At 43.7% G+C, this 18,991-nt stretch overlaps 1 protein-coding gene across 1 annotated transcript in view; it reads left to right on the top strand.

Annotated features, from left to right (window-relative positions):
- The window catches only part of LOC141133958 (dynein axonemal heavy chain 3-like), a 3,453,856-nt gene that overhangs the window by 2,237,155 nt on the left and 1,197,710 nt on the right, over window positions 1–18,991 (top strand). The window contains exons 45-46 of the mRNA XM_073623563.1: window positions 80–193; window positions 11,682–11,831. Coding sequence (XP_073479664.1) covers window positions 80–193; window positions 11,682–11,831 — 264 coding nt within the window. The remainder of the gene's footprint in view (window positions 1–79; window positions 194–11,681; window positions 11,832–18,991) is intronic.

The raw sequence follows: 18,991 nt of genomic DNA, 5'->3' as shown, positions 1-18,991 counted from the left end.
TGTTTTTATATTGATGGATTTGCATCTTATTTTGAAGGCAAAGCTATTCATTGTTTTGTTCTTTTAATTTATTTGCCAGATATTTGTGTGGGCCACAATGGATCTCTACAGACAAGTCTTGACTTCCTTTCTGCCTATGCCTTCAAAATCACACTATATATTCAGTTTAAGGGATTTTTCTCGGGTTATACAGGTAACAAAAGGCAACAATTATCTGATCTAAAATAACTGCATTTATTATTTATTGTATTTACTTCTGAAATGCATGTATTACATGTGTGAGGATTGTATCTATCCTGACATCCTGGGCATTTGGTACAGAAAAAAACCTCACCAGAAAAACCTCAATATCATCAGACATTAAAGCATACTGTTAAAAATTCATATTTATTAGGGGGGGGGGGGGGCATGGCTAAATGTGAACAGAGCAGGGCGTGCTGCACCTGAACTCTGCATCTGCAGCCAACCTGGTGTGCATGTCGTTACCTCTCGCCATGTCTCCTGGTAAGCTGAAACAGAGCTGGCATTTGGTGGCCTCTTATCCCTCCTCTTCTTCGGCGGCCATCTTAGCCACACGGTCAGCTCAAGCTGCAGTGTCAGCGAGCACAAAGACATCTCCTGCAGTCATGTAGCAAGCCATGGCCTTCTGCAGCTTATCTCCTAGCACCCAAAAAAGCGCTGACCACTAACATTAACTGCATGTCCACAGACCTCAGTCTTATTAGACAAGTTATGGAGAAATACCACTCCCAGCAGTCTGCTACTGAATTCCATATTTCTCAGGTGGAAGATACTGTTTAGACTGACTCCAGGGAGCTTTGCAGAGGCAAGTAAAGGCACTTCAGGAGAAAACTATAGACATGAAAAATAGGCTCCGTTGCAACAACCCAGCTGGGTCTCCATGATCGCCAGCCTACATTTGTGGTTGAGTGGGCCCATCAGGTCCCCCCACTCCAACGATTCCTGGCTCCCCTCTTAGACCCTTCCTTATCAAGCACCTTAATTACAGGGATTGGGATATGCTGTTGGCAGCTGCACAAAATTCCCCAGGGTTGGTATACAAAAACATTAGGATCTCCCTGTATCCTGATTATTCCCTGAGGTACAACAATCTCTGTGCTCCTTTACTGAGGTCCAAAAGTGCCTTTGAGATTGCGGGCACAAATATAGTCTACTATACCCAAGCAAGCCTAATATCCTGGATGGCAGCACAGCTCGCTACTTCGATACACCGGTCGCTGTGGACACCTAGCTGGAAAATCGCTAAAGCTTCTGTTTTCATGATGGTCCTGTAAATTTCACTAATTCTAGTCTTCTTGACCATCCTTTGTATTCCTGGCACTGGAATGCCCCCTATTGTTCTATATATGTTCCCCACATCCTTATATGACTGACTTTGATGATCCTTTCTCCGGTGACTGGGAACAAGGTATCCTCAGCATTCTAATATTATTCTGGCACACCGCTAAAATAACTATAGGATTGGATTAACCCAACTGCCACACATTTGTTTGACGTTGTGTTTCCTTTTTTGATTTAACCTTTTTAGACCACGTTATTTTTTGGTTCATTGAAGGGAGAATTTTTTATGCTGCCGTAGTCATCTTGTCCACTAAAAAATTGGTTATGTGCATCAGCAATATGACTGTTGTTTTCTGGCTTTCCCTATGTGGACTTTTGAATGGACACTTGGAGTTCGCTAGTTGTGAGTTTTGGGTAAAGGCTTTGCACCAGTGGTTTATTCTGTTTGTTTTTTGTTGTTTTGTGATTTTGGTGTAAGGAATTGTTTTTTTTTCTTTTTTAGGGGTGGGGGGATTTACGAATACTTTTCTGTTCTCGCCTGGAATATCCTGGGGACTAAACTCAAAATACAGGGTGCTCCTTACTATTACAGTATTTAAAATTACACAACCCCCATATAGTCCTATTGCAGGAAACCCACCTAATGGGCAGCAAAACCCTGACTCTAAAACAACCGTGGGTGCAAAAGACATTTCACGCCATGTATTCCACGTATTCTTGTGGAGTCTCCATTTTGATTAGTAAAACTGTTCCTTGTATTGTTGAAGAAGTTTCATAGACCCTAATGGGGGCTGTACTCCTCTGAAGTCAGAAATATGTTATTGTAAATGCCTATTTACCACCACCCAGCCAAATGGCTCCCTTATATCTGTTGTTGGAGAAGCTGACTCCTCAGTACCCCACCAAAATCCTATTTATGGGAGACTTTAATGCCATTCTGTCTCAATCCCTGCCGGTTCCCCCTGCCAATTTTAACTCTGATCTGGCCACGTGGGGGCAAGATGCCTCTCTTATTGAGATCTAGCGCTGGCTTCACCCACATACTAGGGCCTATTCCTGTTTTTCCATGACGATGAAGACATCCTCTCAAATAGATTTGGAACTTGCAAATCCTTCACTCTGTGAATACCACAGTCCCACTACAGATGTCTATGAAGTTTGCAGCCACAATGGATTCAATATGCTATTTCGCAGGAACGCATTCCCCTTCAGTTTACAGGATTACTGGAATGTCAATGCTGGATCACCTTTTTCTATGGTGGTTTGGGATGCCTTTAAGGCAAGCATTAGAGGATTATGCATAACTTTAATTTCTGCCATTAAGTCTGAGCAAATGTTGCTTACTTATACTGTACAGTCTAAATTGGCTGATGTTAGCACTCAATATTCCTCTTCCCCCACCACTGATAGATTTTATTCCCTCTCCTGGGAACAGCATCTGCATATGGCTAAAGTCACTCGCCTAGATAAATAAAAACATAAGCAGGAGTATTTTGAGTATGGGGACAAGAATAGTAGATTCTTGGCGATGTTAAGTCAACATGATAGACCCCTTACTATTGTTCCTGAAATCCCCACTGTGGACGGTACAGTGGTTACTTCTCAGGAAGCAATTTTGGAGGGGTTTACATGCTATTATACTACCCTGTATAGTTCCTCCTTGCCACCAGATTTTAATCTCTCCTCTCTGGCTCCACCACTGGATTCCCTAGCTTTAGAATGGTTATATGACTCTGAACATTTCCTGTTGGTGACAGACTTTACCCCAGAAGAAATTACCTTAGCTATAAGCTCCTTACCTAACTGCATTTTTTAAGACCCATGTGGAGCTTTTGACCCCAATATTGCATGTTTATATACTGTGACAGTATGGGATGCTGTCACTGGAAAATTGGTGGCTTAAAGGACATGGAGTGTGCACATTGGCTCAGTCCAGGACTACAGAGTATAGCTGTGGAGTGGAGAAAACTGCATTTGCAGCTTTCTCCAGGTTTTGGTATACCTGGATGGGGTTCTGTAGTTGGGAGATTCCATAGTATCTTGGGCTGGACGGAATCTCCAACCCTGTGTCCAGGTTTTGTGGAGGACCAGCAGGGTGTGTGCTCAGGTGAGCACAGCCCTTATAATGAAGGTGTAGGAATACCTCAGGGCTCCCAGCTGGAGACTGCTCTATCCAAGGGAGACAGGAGGTCTCCAGGAGTCAGAGGCTGCATGTAGCCTATTCAATAGACAGGCTGTGTCTGTGAGAGCTGCACATGACAAGGATCCAGCAGTTTGGGACATCCAATTAGGGTTTTGGGAGACCGAATTCCCTGAGCTTGGTGAGACCGCTGTTGTGGTAATTTTTGTGGGTAAGGAGACTACATACTCACTTTGGGTGTAAAGTCTGTTTGGAAGAAGGGCCTTTTTCTTTATGGCTTCGTGCTAACATCTTTTCTTTACACCTGCATGGACATCTCCTGATTCACCGTCAAATTCATTTGGGACTTTGTTTCAGTTTATTTTTTAGTGTTTACTTTTTTTATTTTTTAGTGTTTGTTTTTTATATTTTTTCTATATTTTTTCTTTATTTTTTTCAGATTATGTTTCTGTCATTTCTAAAGACTCTTTTTCACTGATGGTTTTGTGAATTTTTCTTAGTATTAGATTACTGAATTATTTCTAATCAGCATTGAACCAAGGCTCCAGAAATATAGCCCCTCTAGACATATAAAAGCAATGTATACTGTGGAGTGGGCATATCTATGGGAGGTGTTGTGGAGGATGGGATTTATGCTTCACTTTTTAGCATGGCTAAAAATTTTGTACTCTGACCCTCTTGTTAGAATATGGGTAGGTGGCCTTCTCTCCACTTCCTTTCAACTGCAAAGTGGTACCAGGCAGGGTTGCCCTCTGTCCCCAGCCCCTGCGGCCTAAGGGTGGGATAGATGGAGGAGAGGGTAGCTCTCTATGCCGATGATCTATTGTTGTTCCTTAAGATGCCAGCCTTCCCTACAGGGAGCTTATCAAAATGTGAACACCTATTCTCAATTTACAGGTCTGAAGGTTAACTGGCACAAGTCACAATTATTTCCGGTGGATGATGGGGCACGGGCCTCCTCCTCTTGCACCCTCCCTTTACAATGTGTTGATAATTTCACTTATTTAGGTATTGTTGTCTCTTGCCAGGCCTTCAACTCTATTGTGCTAAATCTTCACCCTGTGTTATCTGAGATTAAGCTTAAATTGAAGGCATGGAGCAACCTACCCCTCTCCCTTCTTGGTTGCTTGGTCTGGGGTTCTCAAATACTCAGGTATAAACCTACCACTCTCATTAGAACGCTTAATGGGGGGCAGGAGCTGGCAATGTAAGATTGTTTTAAGTACTATCTTGCATCCATCCCTGTTAGTTACAGCTTACTTTGAGGTTACAACCTGACTTGACTAATGCTTCTGTTGTCCTGGACACAGCGATCTTACAGTCTCTAGAAGCCCTTCAGTTTTCATTATTTAGCGGTCCGAAATCCACTCACCCCCTCTATGCTTACCACCCTGCAAGCCTGGAAAACTGGTCTTCATTTGGAGTCTCTCATATTCCCTTGTGGTTTAATTCCTCCCTTTCACATTTTAATATTATTATTGATTCCCATGCCTGGGCCAAATATAAAATTAAAACATTGGAACACATTGAAAATAATTGTCTGCTTCCCGTCCACATTCTTAGTACTGAATTTAATTTGCCCTGGCATTATTACTACCTTTATATTCAGGTTTCCTATGCCTTCACTGTCAGTTTTACCTTTCTTATTCCGAGTTAGATGCTATCCTTCATGCACCTGACCTCGAGAAACCCACCTCTGAGCTGTATCGATATCTTCTTGTGGCAGCCAGTCCTGAGTTATTTTCCCTACAACAGAAATGGAGATCAGATATCCCTGTGCCAGATGATGAAGATTGGTTGGAGATTTGCCATTTTCCCTTCTCTTATTTAGTGTCCGTCAGGGATAAGTTAATCCAATTTAAGATCCTGCACTGGGTCTACTATACCCCGTATAGGATCCATAAGAAGAGTTCCTAAATTTCTTCAGCCTGTTGGCGCTGCTCGCACCAGTCTGGTGAGGTTTTCAAATTTTTTGGTCTTGCCCTGCTATAGTTATGTATTGGTATGTTGTGCTGCAAATAATTTTCACTACAATGCAGATCACAATACCTCTTGAACCACAGTATTGTATACTGGGTCTAGTTGAACCATTTGCTAACATGGTAGCTAGGCAAACTCTTCTGAGTATCTTGTTATTTTAATGCCCGTAAGGCAATTACAATGTGCTGGAAACAAACCTTTCTCCCCTCGGTCCAATTCTGGATGTGTTTAGTAAATTCCAACCTGCCCCTATACCAAGCCACATATGCTAACAGGGGATTTCCACACAAGTTTCAGAAGGTACGATCTTGCTGGCTAGATAACCCCTCTGCTACAATGGTGGATGATATTTCTACTTAAAGGTATATGTACATGTTGACCCTGTCACTTACTAGCAAATGGTCCCATATCCACCTATTATATGACTTAGGATTGCTTGAGCCTTGCATTATAAGAGATTTATCCGCTGGTTTCACGTTGTACGATGGTATTTTGTTTTTGCTTGTTTGTTTTTTATGGAATTGTTTTTCTTTCTGACCTTTGTACAATGGGCCAGAAGGCCCTTCCCCTGCATGGGCAACCATTGCACTGTTTTTTGTATGATTACTTTACCAATAGAAAAGAATTTACCTAAAATTGCAACCATTACACTGTTTTTTGTATGATTACTTTACCAATAGAAAAGAATTTACCTAAAATTAATGAAATACAGTATTTTTATAGATATATTCATCACTTCTGTGGTTCCATTACACGTCCCTTTTGCACCCCACATATTTAACCCTTGATATGCAGAGTCTTCACAAAGATATACAGTATATTCACAAATCACATGACTTTATTTGTAGACCAGTATCAACTTAAGGAGATGCTCAGAGATATCTATCTATTAACAAGTTGTAGTACCAAAACCACCATCACAAGATGTCACGCTTATGTGAGGGGAGGGGGGTGGTCACTTCCAGGGTCTCTCAATGGTAAATATTCCAGATTAGAAAAAATAGTACCACCATATGTGAAATGATGTGACAATATCTGTAAACAATGTGTGCAAGTGCACCTCAAAAAATGGGCATAATCAAAAAAAATTGTCCTAAAGTGGGAACACAAAGTCCATGGAAAATGATGAAGTACAGTGGATCAGGGATACAACTCCATCCGTAATCTGAACATCCAATGAAGGGTCATCAAACACTGAGCAAGATATGAGTGCGCTTACCGGAACAGGTGGACTCTAGTGCCGGCAGCATAGAGTCTATCAAGCAATGTGCCACAACGGGCAAGTGTGTGGATGACCTCAAGGGTAAGATTCCCAGGAGAATGGATGGTTTCCGGATCAACCTGAACTCTGAACCGTGAAGACTGGATCTCGATGGTGTGTGCAAAGGATGGATTCAAGGTGCAGGCATCCACTCATATCCAGACGGTATGTGGTAATAAACAATAAGATTTCACATAGTGCAGGTTAAAAAAGGTAGTTTATTGCTAAAACCCGCCATACATAAAAAAGTGATCACAAACGATAAAACTGAAGAGGCAATGTAGAGAGTATCCAACGCCCTACGCGTTTCGACCAATAGGCCTTCAACAGGGGCATAAAAAACATCTACTACACTGCCTACTGATATAAATAATGTTAAATGAGTCAATAAAACACAAGACCAATCAGCGGAGAGAACTAAAGCAAAAATAGGATTGGATAAAGGATAATCACATGACAGACTTAACCAAGTCTCACTGTGAAATCCAATAGTAAGTCGAAAGCTCTGAACATGTGCTGATATTGCCCAATCTAAGAGCACACATCATGTGGTCGGCGATCTCCTGACTGGCTAGGAGAAAACAACATGTCAGCCCGTGAAAACGCGGGTCAATCTACATGCACATCACATGGCCTGGCAGACACATGACCAGCTGGGGAAGACGTCATGTCGGAAAGCCCGCGAAAACGTGGGTCCCGGACCATGTGACAAACAGAGAGCGAGGCAGGAAGGAGCCAAAGCCTGCGAACTGCAGGGTCACGTTACAAGCCCTAAGGTCACGCAGCATCACATGACCGGAACTGTAATAACTCAAAGGCTCACAAGGCATGAATAAGTAAAACATATAGATGTAAGTAAAACCAAAAAAGTATAAAATAATTGAAGAAATCGTTAATCTGAACTAACATAACCAAGACATCTCCAATTATCAGAGATATAAATAAAATGTTTAAAACGGAAGTGATCAGACCTCCGGAAGTGGTCACAAAAATTGCATAAAGTGGTCACAACGCGGTGTTACAAACTTGTGACATCCCAAACAGTACAAATAGCGAAAGGTGAGATACAATAAAATAAGAAAAACAATTGTTATACATGTGGACTGATGAAATCCATAGACATAGTGATATGAACATACAGTACTAAAAAAATATATATGTATAAATAATTAGTGAAAGGATATTAATAATGATGAGATGAGCCCTTAGGATTGATTAATGAATGAGTTGAGGTCCCACTCAACGTTTAAACCAAACGGAAAGTAGGACCTGAGATCATATATCCAATAAGTCTCCAAACGGGAGACTCCGCGGAGGCGGGATTCTCCCCTCCAGTGAGGAACAAATTTGTCAATCACCTGGAAAAGTGTGCCGGTGGGATCCTTATTGTGATGTAATAAATAGTGACGGGGTACGGTATGTTTGCTTTTGCCACTGTTTATGCCCGCAATGTGTTCGTTCACACGTACAGAAAACGTTCTGATAGTGCGACCTACATATTGCTTCTTGCAAGGGCAAGTCAGCAAATATACAAGAAATTGAGTGGCACAAGTGGCAAAATGTCTCATGGGGTAAGTGCATAAGGTAACGGTGGACAAAAACGTGTTGGTTTTATGTCTCCCTGCAATACTGTAAATACACACATTACATTTTCAACACGGGTAATAACTCTTACATTGTTTGAAGAAAGAGACTTTTTTTGGAGGGTCAATGATATTGGGAGCAATTTGTCCTTGTATTGAGCGTGCACCTCTAAAAATTACTCCAGCCCGTTCAGGAAGGAGAGGACCCAAAAATCTATCACTTCTGAGCACCTTCCAGTGTTTCCTAAAGATCTCCTTAATCTGTTTGGACTGTGTAGAGTACATGGTAAAAAAAGACCATCAGAATTTGGAGTCAGAGGGATCTTTAGGACTTTCAACCAGAGTAGAGTTTCTATCAACTAGTAAAACTTGATTAATTTCAGCATCCAACTCCCCAGAGTCGTAACCTTTAGCAATGAATCTATCCCGGAGTACTTGGGACTGTAAAAGGTAATCAGAGGTTCTTGTACAATTACGACGCAGCCACAAAAACTGGCTGCGTGGAATTGACTTGAGCCATTGGGTGTGGTGGCAGCTATCTGACGGGATGTAGCCATTTCGGTCTGTAGGTTTAAAATAGGTTTTAAACTACAGATGTTGGTCTACCGCCATAATTTCGAGATCCAAAAAATGAATGGAACTCGAACTAGCTTCGTAGCTCAGGGAGATGCCACGATCATTATGGTTGAGAGTGGCCATAAAGATATCCAAAGATTCACGGTCCCCACACCATAGGAGGAGGATGTCATCAATGTACCTAGCCCAGAGAACCAATTCTGGTCTCTGGGAGGCATAGACGACATCCTCCTCCCATTGGGCCATGCAGAGGTTGGCCAAACTGGGGGCAAATTTAGCCCCCATGGCCACACCCTTCTGCTGTAAATAAAATTGATTTTGGAACCAAAAATAATTGTGACAGGTAGCGAATCTAAGAAGCTGCATAATGAAGTTGCGCTGTATTAATGGGAGAGTAGTGTTCTTCGATAGATGATTTTCAACGGCATCCTACTAACAGGTATAAACAACCAAACAGGTGCCTATCCTGGGGTAGGAAGCCTGACTTCCCATTAATGGCTCAGGCTATAGCACTATTCAGCCTGTTACCAAACAATGAGGGCCCTTCAAAGGTAATACTACACCAGGCCTGCTTAGATGCTGGATTAGCAAGCCGACGGGCACAACCATAAGGCCTGCTTAGCCGTGACCGAGGATAGCATAGTCCGAGCCAAGAGGCGGATAAGGTCGATTGAGGCTTCCCCCAGGAAGGCCATTGCCAGCTTCAATTCCTGGACTGCCGGACCCCTAGCCAGTTCTTCTGAGACACCTCTGAGTACAGAGTCCACATTCTCTGTCCAGGCCATACCATCTAACCCATAAATTCTTTTTAGATCTTTTAAGGTATATTTTCCTCTCAAGCCCATCCTTGAAAGATACAGCATCTTCTAAGGGAAGAGTGACGTATTTAGCTAGTCGCATCAGAGCTGCGTCTACGAGGGAAGCATTTTCCAGATGTTTCACTTCCTCTGCCTTGAAGTGGTATAATCTGGAAGTTTTGCTTGATATAGAAGTCTTTTTATCTACCTTGCTCCACACCTAGTCGATAATATCCTTCAATTCAGAAAGGAGTGGAAAATTGGAACGTTCCTTTCCCAGATGTTTAAAGAACTTCCTCTGCTTAGGCGGAGGAGTGGAAGGATTTTCCCACTTGAGAGCCTCTTTGAACGCCTTCATTAGTGGAGAAACCAGGGTGAAGTCGAAGGCATCGACAAATTCATCTCCCTCCAATTCGCTATCTGAAGAGCCAGGGGAGGCATTATAAGGCTGGAATGGGCCCAGATCCTTCTGGGCCTCATCGGCCACGGAGCCAGATAGAGTGGTGGACTGGCTCTATGTGCGGGTTGTACCCCATTTCTTTAGGGATTGCTGAACCACACGCTTAACAAGAGACTCCATCTGTTGGTTCTCTGTCTCTTTCTCCCCAACTGCCCAGGCATAACATGGATCACAGAGTGGCTTGCCCTCCGGGACTCGTGTCCCACATGCCCAGCAGACTCTGTGATCAGAGCCGCTGTCATGGCGGTGGGTGTGGTGTCTGGAGGTGGAATGGGAACATCTCCTCTGTTGATGGGTCCTAGACGGGGAGTCGCGTTTGGACCTAGATGAGGAAGATTGATGTTGTGGCCTGGCAAGGTCTCTGTTGTCCTGGAAAATAAACTGGTGATCCGACCTGGAAGGGCTAAAAAGGAGAAGGGCAGAAAACACATCACGTTAGGAAATACAACCATCCCACGTGAACCTGGCCCCCTCCCCTCACACATTCCACGTACCTAGAGCATGAGGGCTGGCTGCACAGAGGAGGTGACTTGTCCATGGCACCCTGGCGGATGATCGGTGATGATCCTGCAGCTTGTAGGAACACACAAACGTCCTGGGAGAAGGAGAGCAAATAGCATGTAGCTTGCCCTTTAAGAGCCATCTCCGCTCCCCACACCCTGCACTATAAACCCCCAGGCTGGCTTACTTTAACCTGGGAACCCTGGTGCATGGAGGAGCTGTCACAAGGTGCCCACAGTGATCCCCAGTGTGACAGGAGCTCACAGGGATTTAAATATCCCCACCAAAATGACATTACTGCTATGTCTAGCGTGCCTGCGCGACCGCCTAGACCCCGGGACATACTGCGCATGCACGAAACCAAGCCTTGGTTTCATCCAAGAATCGCGCATGCGCAGAAGAGGGAGCCGTGTCCTGGAAAGCACCTGCATTCCAGGCACCAAAGAGGGGAGAGAAGGGGAAAGGGGAGACAAACATAAGCATAAAAGCAAACACTTGTTTCCATGGAAGAACCTTCAGACCTGCCAGCTGATCTGCACCTGGGCAAAGAGAGGCCGTCCTCACCACTGGATATAGAGGCCTGGAGCCAGGCACCCACCCATAGATGGGCCCTGGGCTATCCTGACACCGTTAGAAGGTATGCCCGGCATAAACCTCAATTGATTGGACGTCTGTAAACGTATGTGAATTGTTTGTAGGTCCAATGAGGAGGACAAAAAAGGAATGCAGTCTCTAGCGGTGAGCTCAAATTTATGGGAGTGGAGTCCTATAGTATTGGAGAGGAGGCAGGGTTAACCCACGCGTATGCTGCCATGGAGTCTGTCAGGAAATTTCATTTAATTCACCAATCCTTACCCGAAGATCATCTTTAGTGGTATGCCAGCAGAGGCAAACTGCCAATGCAAAATCTAGGGTGATGCCTAGAATATGAAGAGTTAAAGATATAATTTGAGGCTTCATGTTTAACAAGATACCAAGTAGGTAACAGAAACCCAAAGCTATTTTTATCTTTGTTTATTTACGATTTTCATCAATAATTTAATAATATCCTAAATTTGATTAATTTCACTTATCTTCCTAGGGAATTATACTCTTTAAGCCAACTCAAGTAGATCAGAGCTCTTCAGGAGCACAGAAATTGATGAGACTTTGGATTCACGAGGTCTATAGAGTGTTCTGTGACAGGCTTGTCAACAGTCAAGACCGAAAAATGTTTTTCCAGATAGTAAAGGTAAAGAATAAAAATTAGCTTTCTCTCATGTTCTTTGAAAGAATGTTGTTGTTTTTTTTCTTTTTATAATGCTGACATTCTTTAATCATGTAGAAGAATGCAGACAAGCCCAATTTATAACTAGCTTTTGAAGTAAGATTTCCCAGCACACTTACCAGCTAGCCTTCAAAAAAGTACAAAAAACAAAATGGTGCTGTCTAACAACTTACACTATAACAGAGGTTTTAGTTGCACACATTTTTAAATATGTATGGAAGCAGCACTATAAACAGACAAAAGGCAGGCACTACTTCAATACATGAAATTATAAAAATATACAAATAGAAAATGTCAATGCAAGTCCCATCAATATAACTGTATTCTTCATAAAAGCTCCTTTCACCATGCAAGGAAAAGTGCATTATTCATAATTGTCTCCATATAGTGCTCCACCGACAAGTGTGTAAGAAATGCACACTCACCAACCATCAAAATGAAACACGCCTTTTCATATAAATCCAGCCTTAGCAGTTCCCATGGTGGTAACACAAGGATTCCCAAGCCCAGCTCTCCAATAAAATAATAGTTTAGTTCCACTTTAAAGTAAACACTACATGAAATAAATTAAAGCCTACCCCCAGCTTTGCTATCACTTTAAAACTTGGCCCATACTAACTATTTCCTTTATTAGTGCTGTGGTCACTGTCAGTGCTGCATAAACGGTATGTAGGATCAGCTATATGCAGTAAACAGTACCGTGTTTTAGCAATGGTACAGGGACTTTCTGTCTGTTGCCAGAAGATAGCTTAAGGCATTTCTCAGGTCTGATTTCCTGATGGTGACAACAGAGAGCCATGGTTTTGTAATGCATGTGGAAACAGACATCTGTAAGCTCCATTGGAAACCCATGTGAAAGGTGGACAATGTAAAACACAATTGGTAGAATGGAACAGGATAATGTCACTCTGTAATAGGGACTGCCTGAAAAACTGACATGAGATTTTAGTAATTAGGTTTGCAAGTATTTGCTATTAACTTTTTTTTTTAATTTTTACGTTTACATTTGTAACTATTGGCTGGCTTGTACTCAAACTAGCCCCACCTTGCCCAATTCAATGTCCAGTGAAAAGAAAAACAGACATACTGAGGTTGAATTTGTAAAGACAAATAGATCATTCACTTTGCAAGAAATGTTGCACACACAACGTTGAGGGGAAAGGACGTGTGGCTGAAGAGCTCCGCTGACCCTTTTACAATCCACGGCCATTTTGCTCAGTCATCAACTGGGAGAGCTTCCAAACCCTCCCCAGCAGCCACTGGACATTCCCTGCACCAATCCTTGGGAAATTTGTGGAGCTCGAGCGGCCGTCTGAGCTGCTATCAGGCTGCGACGGGCTCCACACCAGAGAGACCCTCTGCCATCTTTCAGCCTGTGTGATCTCCTCTGTCCCCAGGCTCGAGTGCCACGATCGGCAGAGTGGAGGGAGGCCGACCCATCCACACCTGGGAGGATTGTCCCCGGGAGGAGGCTGAGCTGTGCGGGGACCCGAGATACCGCCGGAGGGCTCGTATCAGAGAGATCCGAACGCCCGCAGCCCACTGATATCTTGCGGCCTGTATAGCCTCCGTCATCCCCGGGCTCAAGTACCCCCATCGGCATACAGGGGGTCCGCTAGTTCAAATATTCCCTCAGTGGAGGTCAAGGGGAGAAAGATGGACTGTACAACCTCCTGAGAAAGCACCAGAGGATTAATATAAGGAGATTCCCGGGCATCCACCGCACTCCGCCATCTTGCGGCCTACTGTATAAGGTGCATCCTCCATAATCAGGTACTGTGTGCTTTGGGGATACTGTGCTGCTTTCCTTGTGCCTCCACCCCTGCTAGAACTGGGTCTTGAAGCAAGCCCTGTACCTGCATAGACAGCTCAGACACCCAGATTTCTGGCTGACCCCTATTTCCAGCATTCAGATCGCCTTACTCCCACTGCTTTCATCACAATAGGAAGATCAGACTGTTAACTACATATTAAACCACTAATATAAATTGTTTTCTGGCCTGTCCCTGGCCCCAGCTTGTGGGTTACGCTTGCGGCCTCTGCACCCCCCGGCCTGATTTCTACATCTCAAGCAACCCAGGGGCACAGGCGGTGTCCTCTGAGATGGGGGATGCGTGAATTCTGAGCTCCGCTCTCGTCCAGTGATCCGCGGCCTCTGTACAGCTACATAAGCTTCAAACAGCTACAGAGGCAAGATGCCACGACTCCGCTACACATTCCGGCACCCTATGGACAAAATTGGGGATCAGAGATCCTTCTACCGAGCCATGCAACACTCAAGATCCTCCTCCATCATGGACCGCTTCCTGACTAAGCCTCAATCCCTGGTCCCGATTTCTCAGGGAGATCCAGAGGAATACGTCAGCACCTTAATGACAGAGAACGGATGGCAGCAACAGGCCATCCATCCACACGTTGTTTCCTCTCCTCACCCGGTCTTGACCCCGGAGATGATGGATCTTAAACTCCAGGCCTTGGCCCAGCAGGTAACCAGAGACATAGCACAGGAGACAGGGAGAATATCTAGAGAGCTCAGAGGAGAGATTGATGCACTGGGAGAATGCACAGCCTCCCTAGAGACAAAATTTGATGAGACTCTGCTCTATGTACAAGCTCTTGAAGAGGAAAATGCAATCCTTAAAAATTCAGTGTCCCAATTGCAGCTTCAGCAGGAGGACCTCGAGAACAGAGAGCGACGCCAAAACCTGAGAATACGCGGAGTCCCTGAGACTGTTGCTGACAACAATATCAGGCCTTATCTCTTAGGCCTATTTAACACTCTGGCTCCTGAAGTTGTGGACATTGACTGGCGCCTCGACATGGCTCATAGGTCCCTGGCCCCTAAACCCCCCGCGGGGGCCAGACCACGTGACATAGTGGTACGTTTTCACTTCTATGACAGTAAAGAGACTCTAACCAGGGCCACATGCAACAGATCAGGCATTGACTACAAAGGTGACAGAATCCAACTGTTCAGTGACCTCTCCCCGATCACCCTGGCCAAACGTCGCTCTTTACGACCCATCACCTCTCATCTACAGCAACACAAAGTCCCTTATTTCTGGGGCTTTCCATTTCGCCTCAACGTCACTCTAGAGGGGGTCCAACACGTCCTACGGGACCTTCAAGAAGGTGATGCTCAAACGTCTAGGTCTGCCTCCTCTTCCTGCGGACATAGAACGGGCTCTGCCTACCACTCCACGCCCACCGTCAGCGCCATCCAGAATCTGGACCCCAGTGAGAGGAAGAGGATCAAAGGCCTACTCCACTCCCCAACACTCTCAATGCTCAAGACCACCCACCTGACTTGATGTGGACATTCTTTCCTGATGCATATTCTTATTATGGCTCCATACGGGACCTGATTGATGTCTGATTCTCTATTTGGGCCCACAGTGTTTGCAGTACGTCTCCTCCTGCAGACGTCCTGCAAATTTTAGGCTATTGTTGTTGCCTGTTTGCATTTCTGATATTGCAGTCCAATTTCCATAGGTAGCAGTTGTTTTTTTGTTTTTTTGGTTAATGGTTCTTCCACGGCTGCATCTCCCCGGGTTACCCAGAGTTGTACTTAGTCAGGTAACTCTATAGGTGGATCACTGTGACGGGTAGTCACGAGTCCCCTACCATTTTGGAGACAGCTATGCTCCCCTACTGGTCCTCAGGCTTTGGCCGAGGATTCCTGAGTAAACCTTGCTCAGGCCTTTTTGTGAAGTTGTTTTTTTTCTTTTTTTTTCTTTTTTTTTCTCAGTTTTTGGGCCTCACAGGCCTTTTTGTTTTTAAGCAACATAATCCTTCATGACCCTTTCTTTGGATCATCCCAAGTTTGTTCAAATGCTTCAGTTCTCCTCTTATTTTTCTATATTTTTTTCTACTTCATGTTTTTTTATTTTTAGTCCGGTGAATGATCATCTCATGATAAGGTTCCTCTGAACGGGCTAAGGCCTGTACTTAGGCCACGCATACATATTTCTACTGTTGGGCTATTACCTATTGTTTTGAATATTTCGAAGCTGAATTGTTTATGATGTTTATCTATGGCTTTGAAACTGTTATCATATAATGTGAAAGGTTTGAATTCCATAAAAAAGAGATGGATGGCCTTGAAGGAATTCAGGGCCTCCAGTGTGGATGTCATCCTGGTTCAGGAGACACACTTCCGGGCCGGGGGTTCCCTGAAATTTGCCTCTAGACACTTCCCAGTGTCCTTTCTAGCTTCGGACCCATCTGGAAGGGCTGGAGTGGCAGTCTTGGTCAAACGCTCATGTCCCCTCCAGATCAAGTCCACCCATCTAGATCCTCATGGGCATTATATAATTCTAGAAGGCACCTACTTATCTAACCCTATGACGATCATGAATGTATATGCTCCTAACACGGATCAAATTAAATTCCTTACTGAAGTCTTTGAACGATTACACAGAATAGCTCATCCCTTCATGATAGTTGGAGGTGACTTTAATGCTGTCCTCTTGCCCGGTCAGGATAGGAAATCATTGTTCCATGCAGTGCCCCCTTCTGGCATCGTATGTATTACTGGCCACCAAAAGAGCTATCCCTGCATGTTGGCTTTCCACCTCCCCCCCTACCCAGACGCAGCTTATACAAGCTGTTACTGATATTCGTAGAATGGAGCATATGACAGCCATGGTGGAAGATGCTTTGGAGAGATTTGATAGGATTTGGGCTCCTTGGGACCGTTATATATTTATATATATATTATATATATTTTTGTTGTTTATATTATTATAATTTCTGATTACAATTTGTACTGAATTACTAATTGTAATATTACACCTGCTTATTTTCTTTTCTTGATTTATATAACTACAGTATGTATACTATGTTTCTTTTTTGGAAAAATTTCTTAATAAAAATACAATTTAAAAAAAAAAAGAAAAGTTGCACAGTGCAAATACTTTTTCCCTAGAGCTTACGTAATGAGGCAGAGCTCAGGAAAGAGGAACCATGGGAAACATCATAGCATATCACCAATATTTATTAAAAGCTATAAGAAAATGTAAAATATATGCTCTCTTGCATTGGCAGATCATCCCAGGTGCCATGGTGGGCACAATATGTGTGAGTGGATATATTTGAGATATTTTAGTTTATTATTTATTTAAAATTTTATTTATTATTCTTATTTAATAAATGTTGGTGATACGCTATGATGTTTCCCATGGTTCCTCTTTCCTGAATTCTCTGGGCGTATAGACTGAAAGCTCCTGGATGGTGAACCAGTATATGAAAGTAGCAGTTTACAGCCTTGGAGACCCACCTTAGTGTACACTCAGGGAGTAAACTTCGACGGGTGAGTGCAAACTCTGGTGAGGGCACAGACTGTGGATTGCTGTGGAGGAGTTCCATATGCACAGAGCACTTTCATTTCAAGGCATCACCACCTGATTAGTTGATGTACAGAGTCACTTTGGAAATTGCACTTTTGGCTAGACTTTTTTTATACACCTTAACATTTTCCTGCATGCACTTTGTGATTATTGCAGTGTATTTATAATTGTTTTGTTTTATATTTATGGGATTTACTACTGCATTATTTTTGTGTATGCTGATAGGGTAAGCACAGCTCATTCACATAAAAATTCACTTAACTGCAGTTGAGCTTTAAAATTCTGTATTATGAGGGCTCCAGTACTAGTTCTCTAGAAGTAAGGCTAGCTATACTTAGATGAAAAGTGGTTCTAAGGGCATTCTCTGCATTAAGGTAAAAAAAAACTTTCAATAGCAGCACCCCCCTCCCAGTCCTCCCTTAAACACTTACCTTTCTCAAGTTCTTTCCTGATCCAGCGCTCTGCCCATGTGCAGCAGCTCATCGCCACAGTTTCACCCAAGGCTCTTGGAGCAGTGGGAGCTATAGGCTGCTGCTGTTTGTCAGATCCTGTTAGGATGAAGCAGGGAATGGGGGGAAATACAAACTGTGTGTGTCTATGGATGCATGCATCATGGCCTGGGAGCACTCCCATACCAGTGCCCCATGGCAGCTGGCTTGCTGTGGGACCACTCAGAGAAAGCGCCAGTGAAGAACCCCAGAAGAGGTGGTAAGGAACCTCTCTGTGCAATACCTTACACAGAACAGGTAAGTAAAACATTTTTTTTATTTTAAGAAAAAAATGTAGGGTTTACAACTGCTTTAAACCTTATCCATACCATCCTCTGGGCTTTCAGGCTACATTGATATCCCTATGGGCAGATATCAGCATACGTGGTCCAAATGCTCTAGGTCCGCCAAACATGGTGAAGCTAGCCCTTAAACCTAATGTGCCAGACTTAAATAAAGCTGATTGTCTCTCATGAGAATTGAGTATAATAACCTGTTCATGACCACGCTATAGCCAAATGACGGCTACAGAACAATCGCACTTTGCCAGAAAGTCATCATATGACGTCCTCCCTGTGCTTCAGCTGCTTGTGCGCCCCCTGCGGCAAGCATTGGCAGCGATCTGTCCTTTGGATGCAGCTGATCACAGATTTAGATAAAGAAACAATCACAGCAGCTCTTTACCATGTTATCAGCTGTGTCCAATTACAGCTGATCACTATGTAAACAGGATTTGCCGGTTATTGGCAATCCTCTCCTCACGCTGACAGCGCGTGAGGAGAGGAGAGCTGATAACCCACAAATCCACATAGGGGACATCTACATTGACAATCAGGGCACTGATCATCACTGTCCTAATTATTGGTTCAGCCCCAACAGTGTCCACCAGTGCTGCCAATCAGTGCCCTTAGTGCCCACCAGTGCTGCCAATCTGTACTCATCAGTGATGCCTGGTGGTGCCTACAAGTGCCACCTATCATTTCCGTCTATCAGTGAGACCTATCTGTGCTGCCTATTAGTGTAAATCAGTGCTGCTTATCAGTGCCCATCAGTGCCCCATATTAGTGCAGTCTTATCAGTGCCCATCAGTGCAGCCTATCAGTGCCCATCAGTGCACCCTGTTAGTCCCCATCAGTGCAGCCTCAACAGTGCACATCAGTGAAGGAGAAAAATTACTTATTTATAAAGTTTTATGACAGAAACTAAGAAAAAAAGTTTTTTTTCCCTAAATGTTCAGTCTTTTTACATTTGTTTAGCAAAAGATAAAAGCCACCGTGGTGATTAAATA

This window comes from Aquarana catesbeiana, linkage group LG03 (genome assembly GCF_042186555.1).
Source record: "Aquarana catesbeiana isolate 2022-GZ linkage group LG03, ASM4218655v1, whole genome shotgun sequence".
NCBI lineage: Eukaryota > Metazoa > Chordata > Amphibia > Anura > Ranidae > Aquarana > Aquarana catesbeiana.
This window is presented reverse-complemented; position numbering and strand designations above follow the sequence as displayed.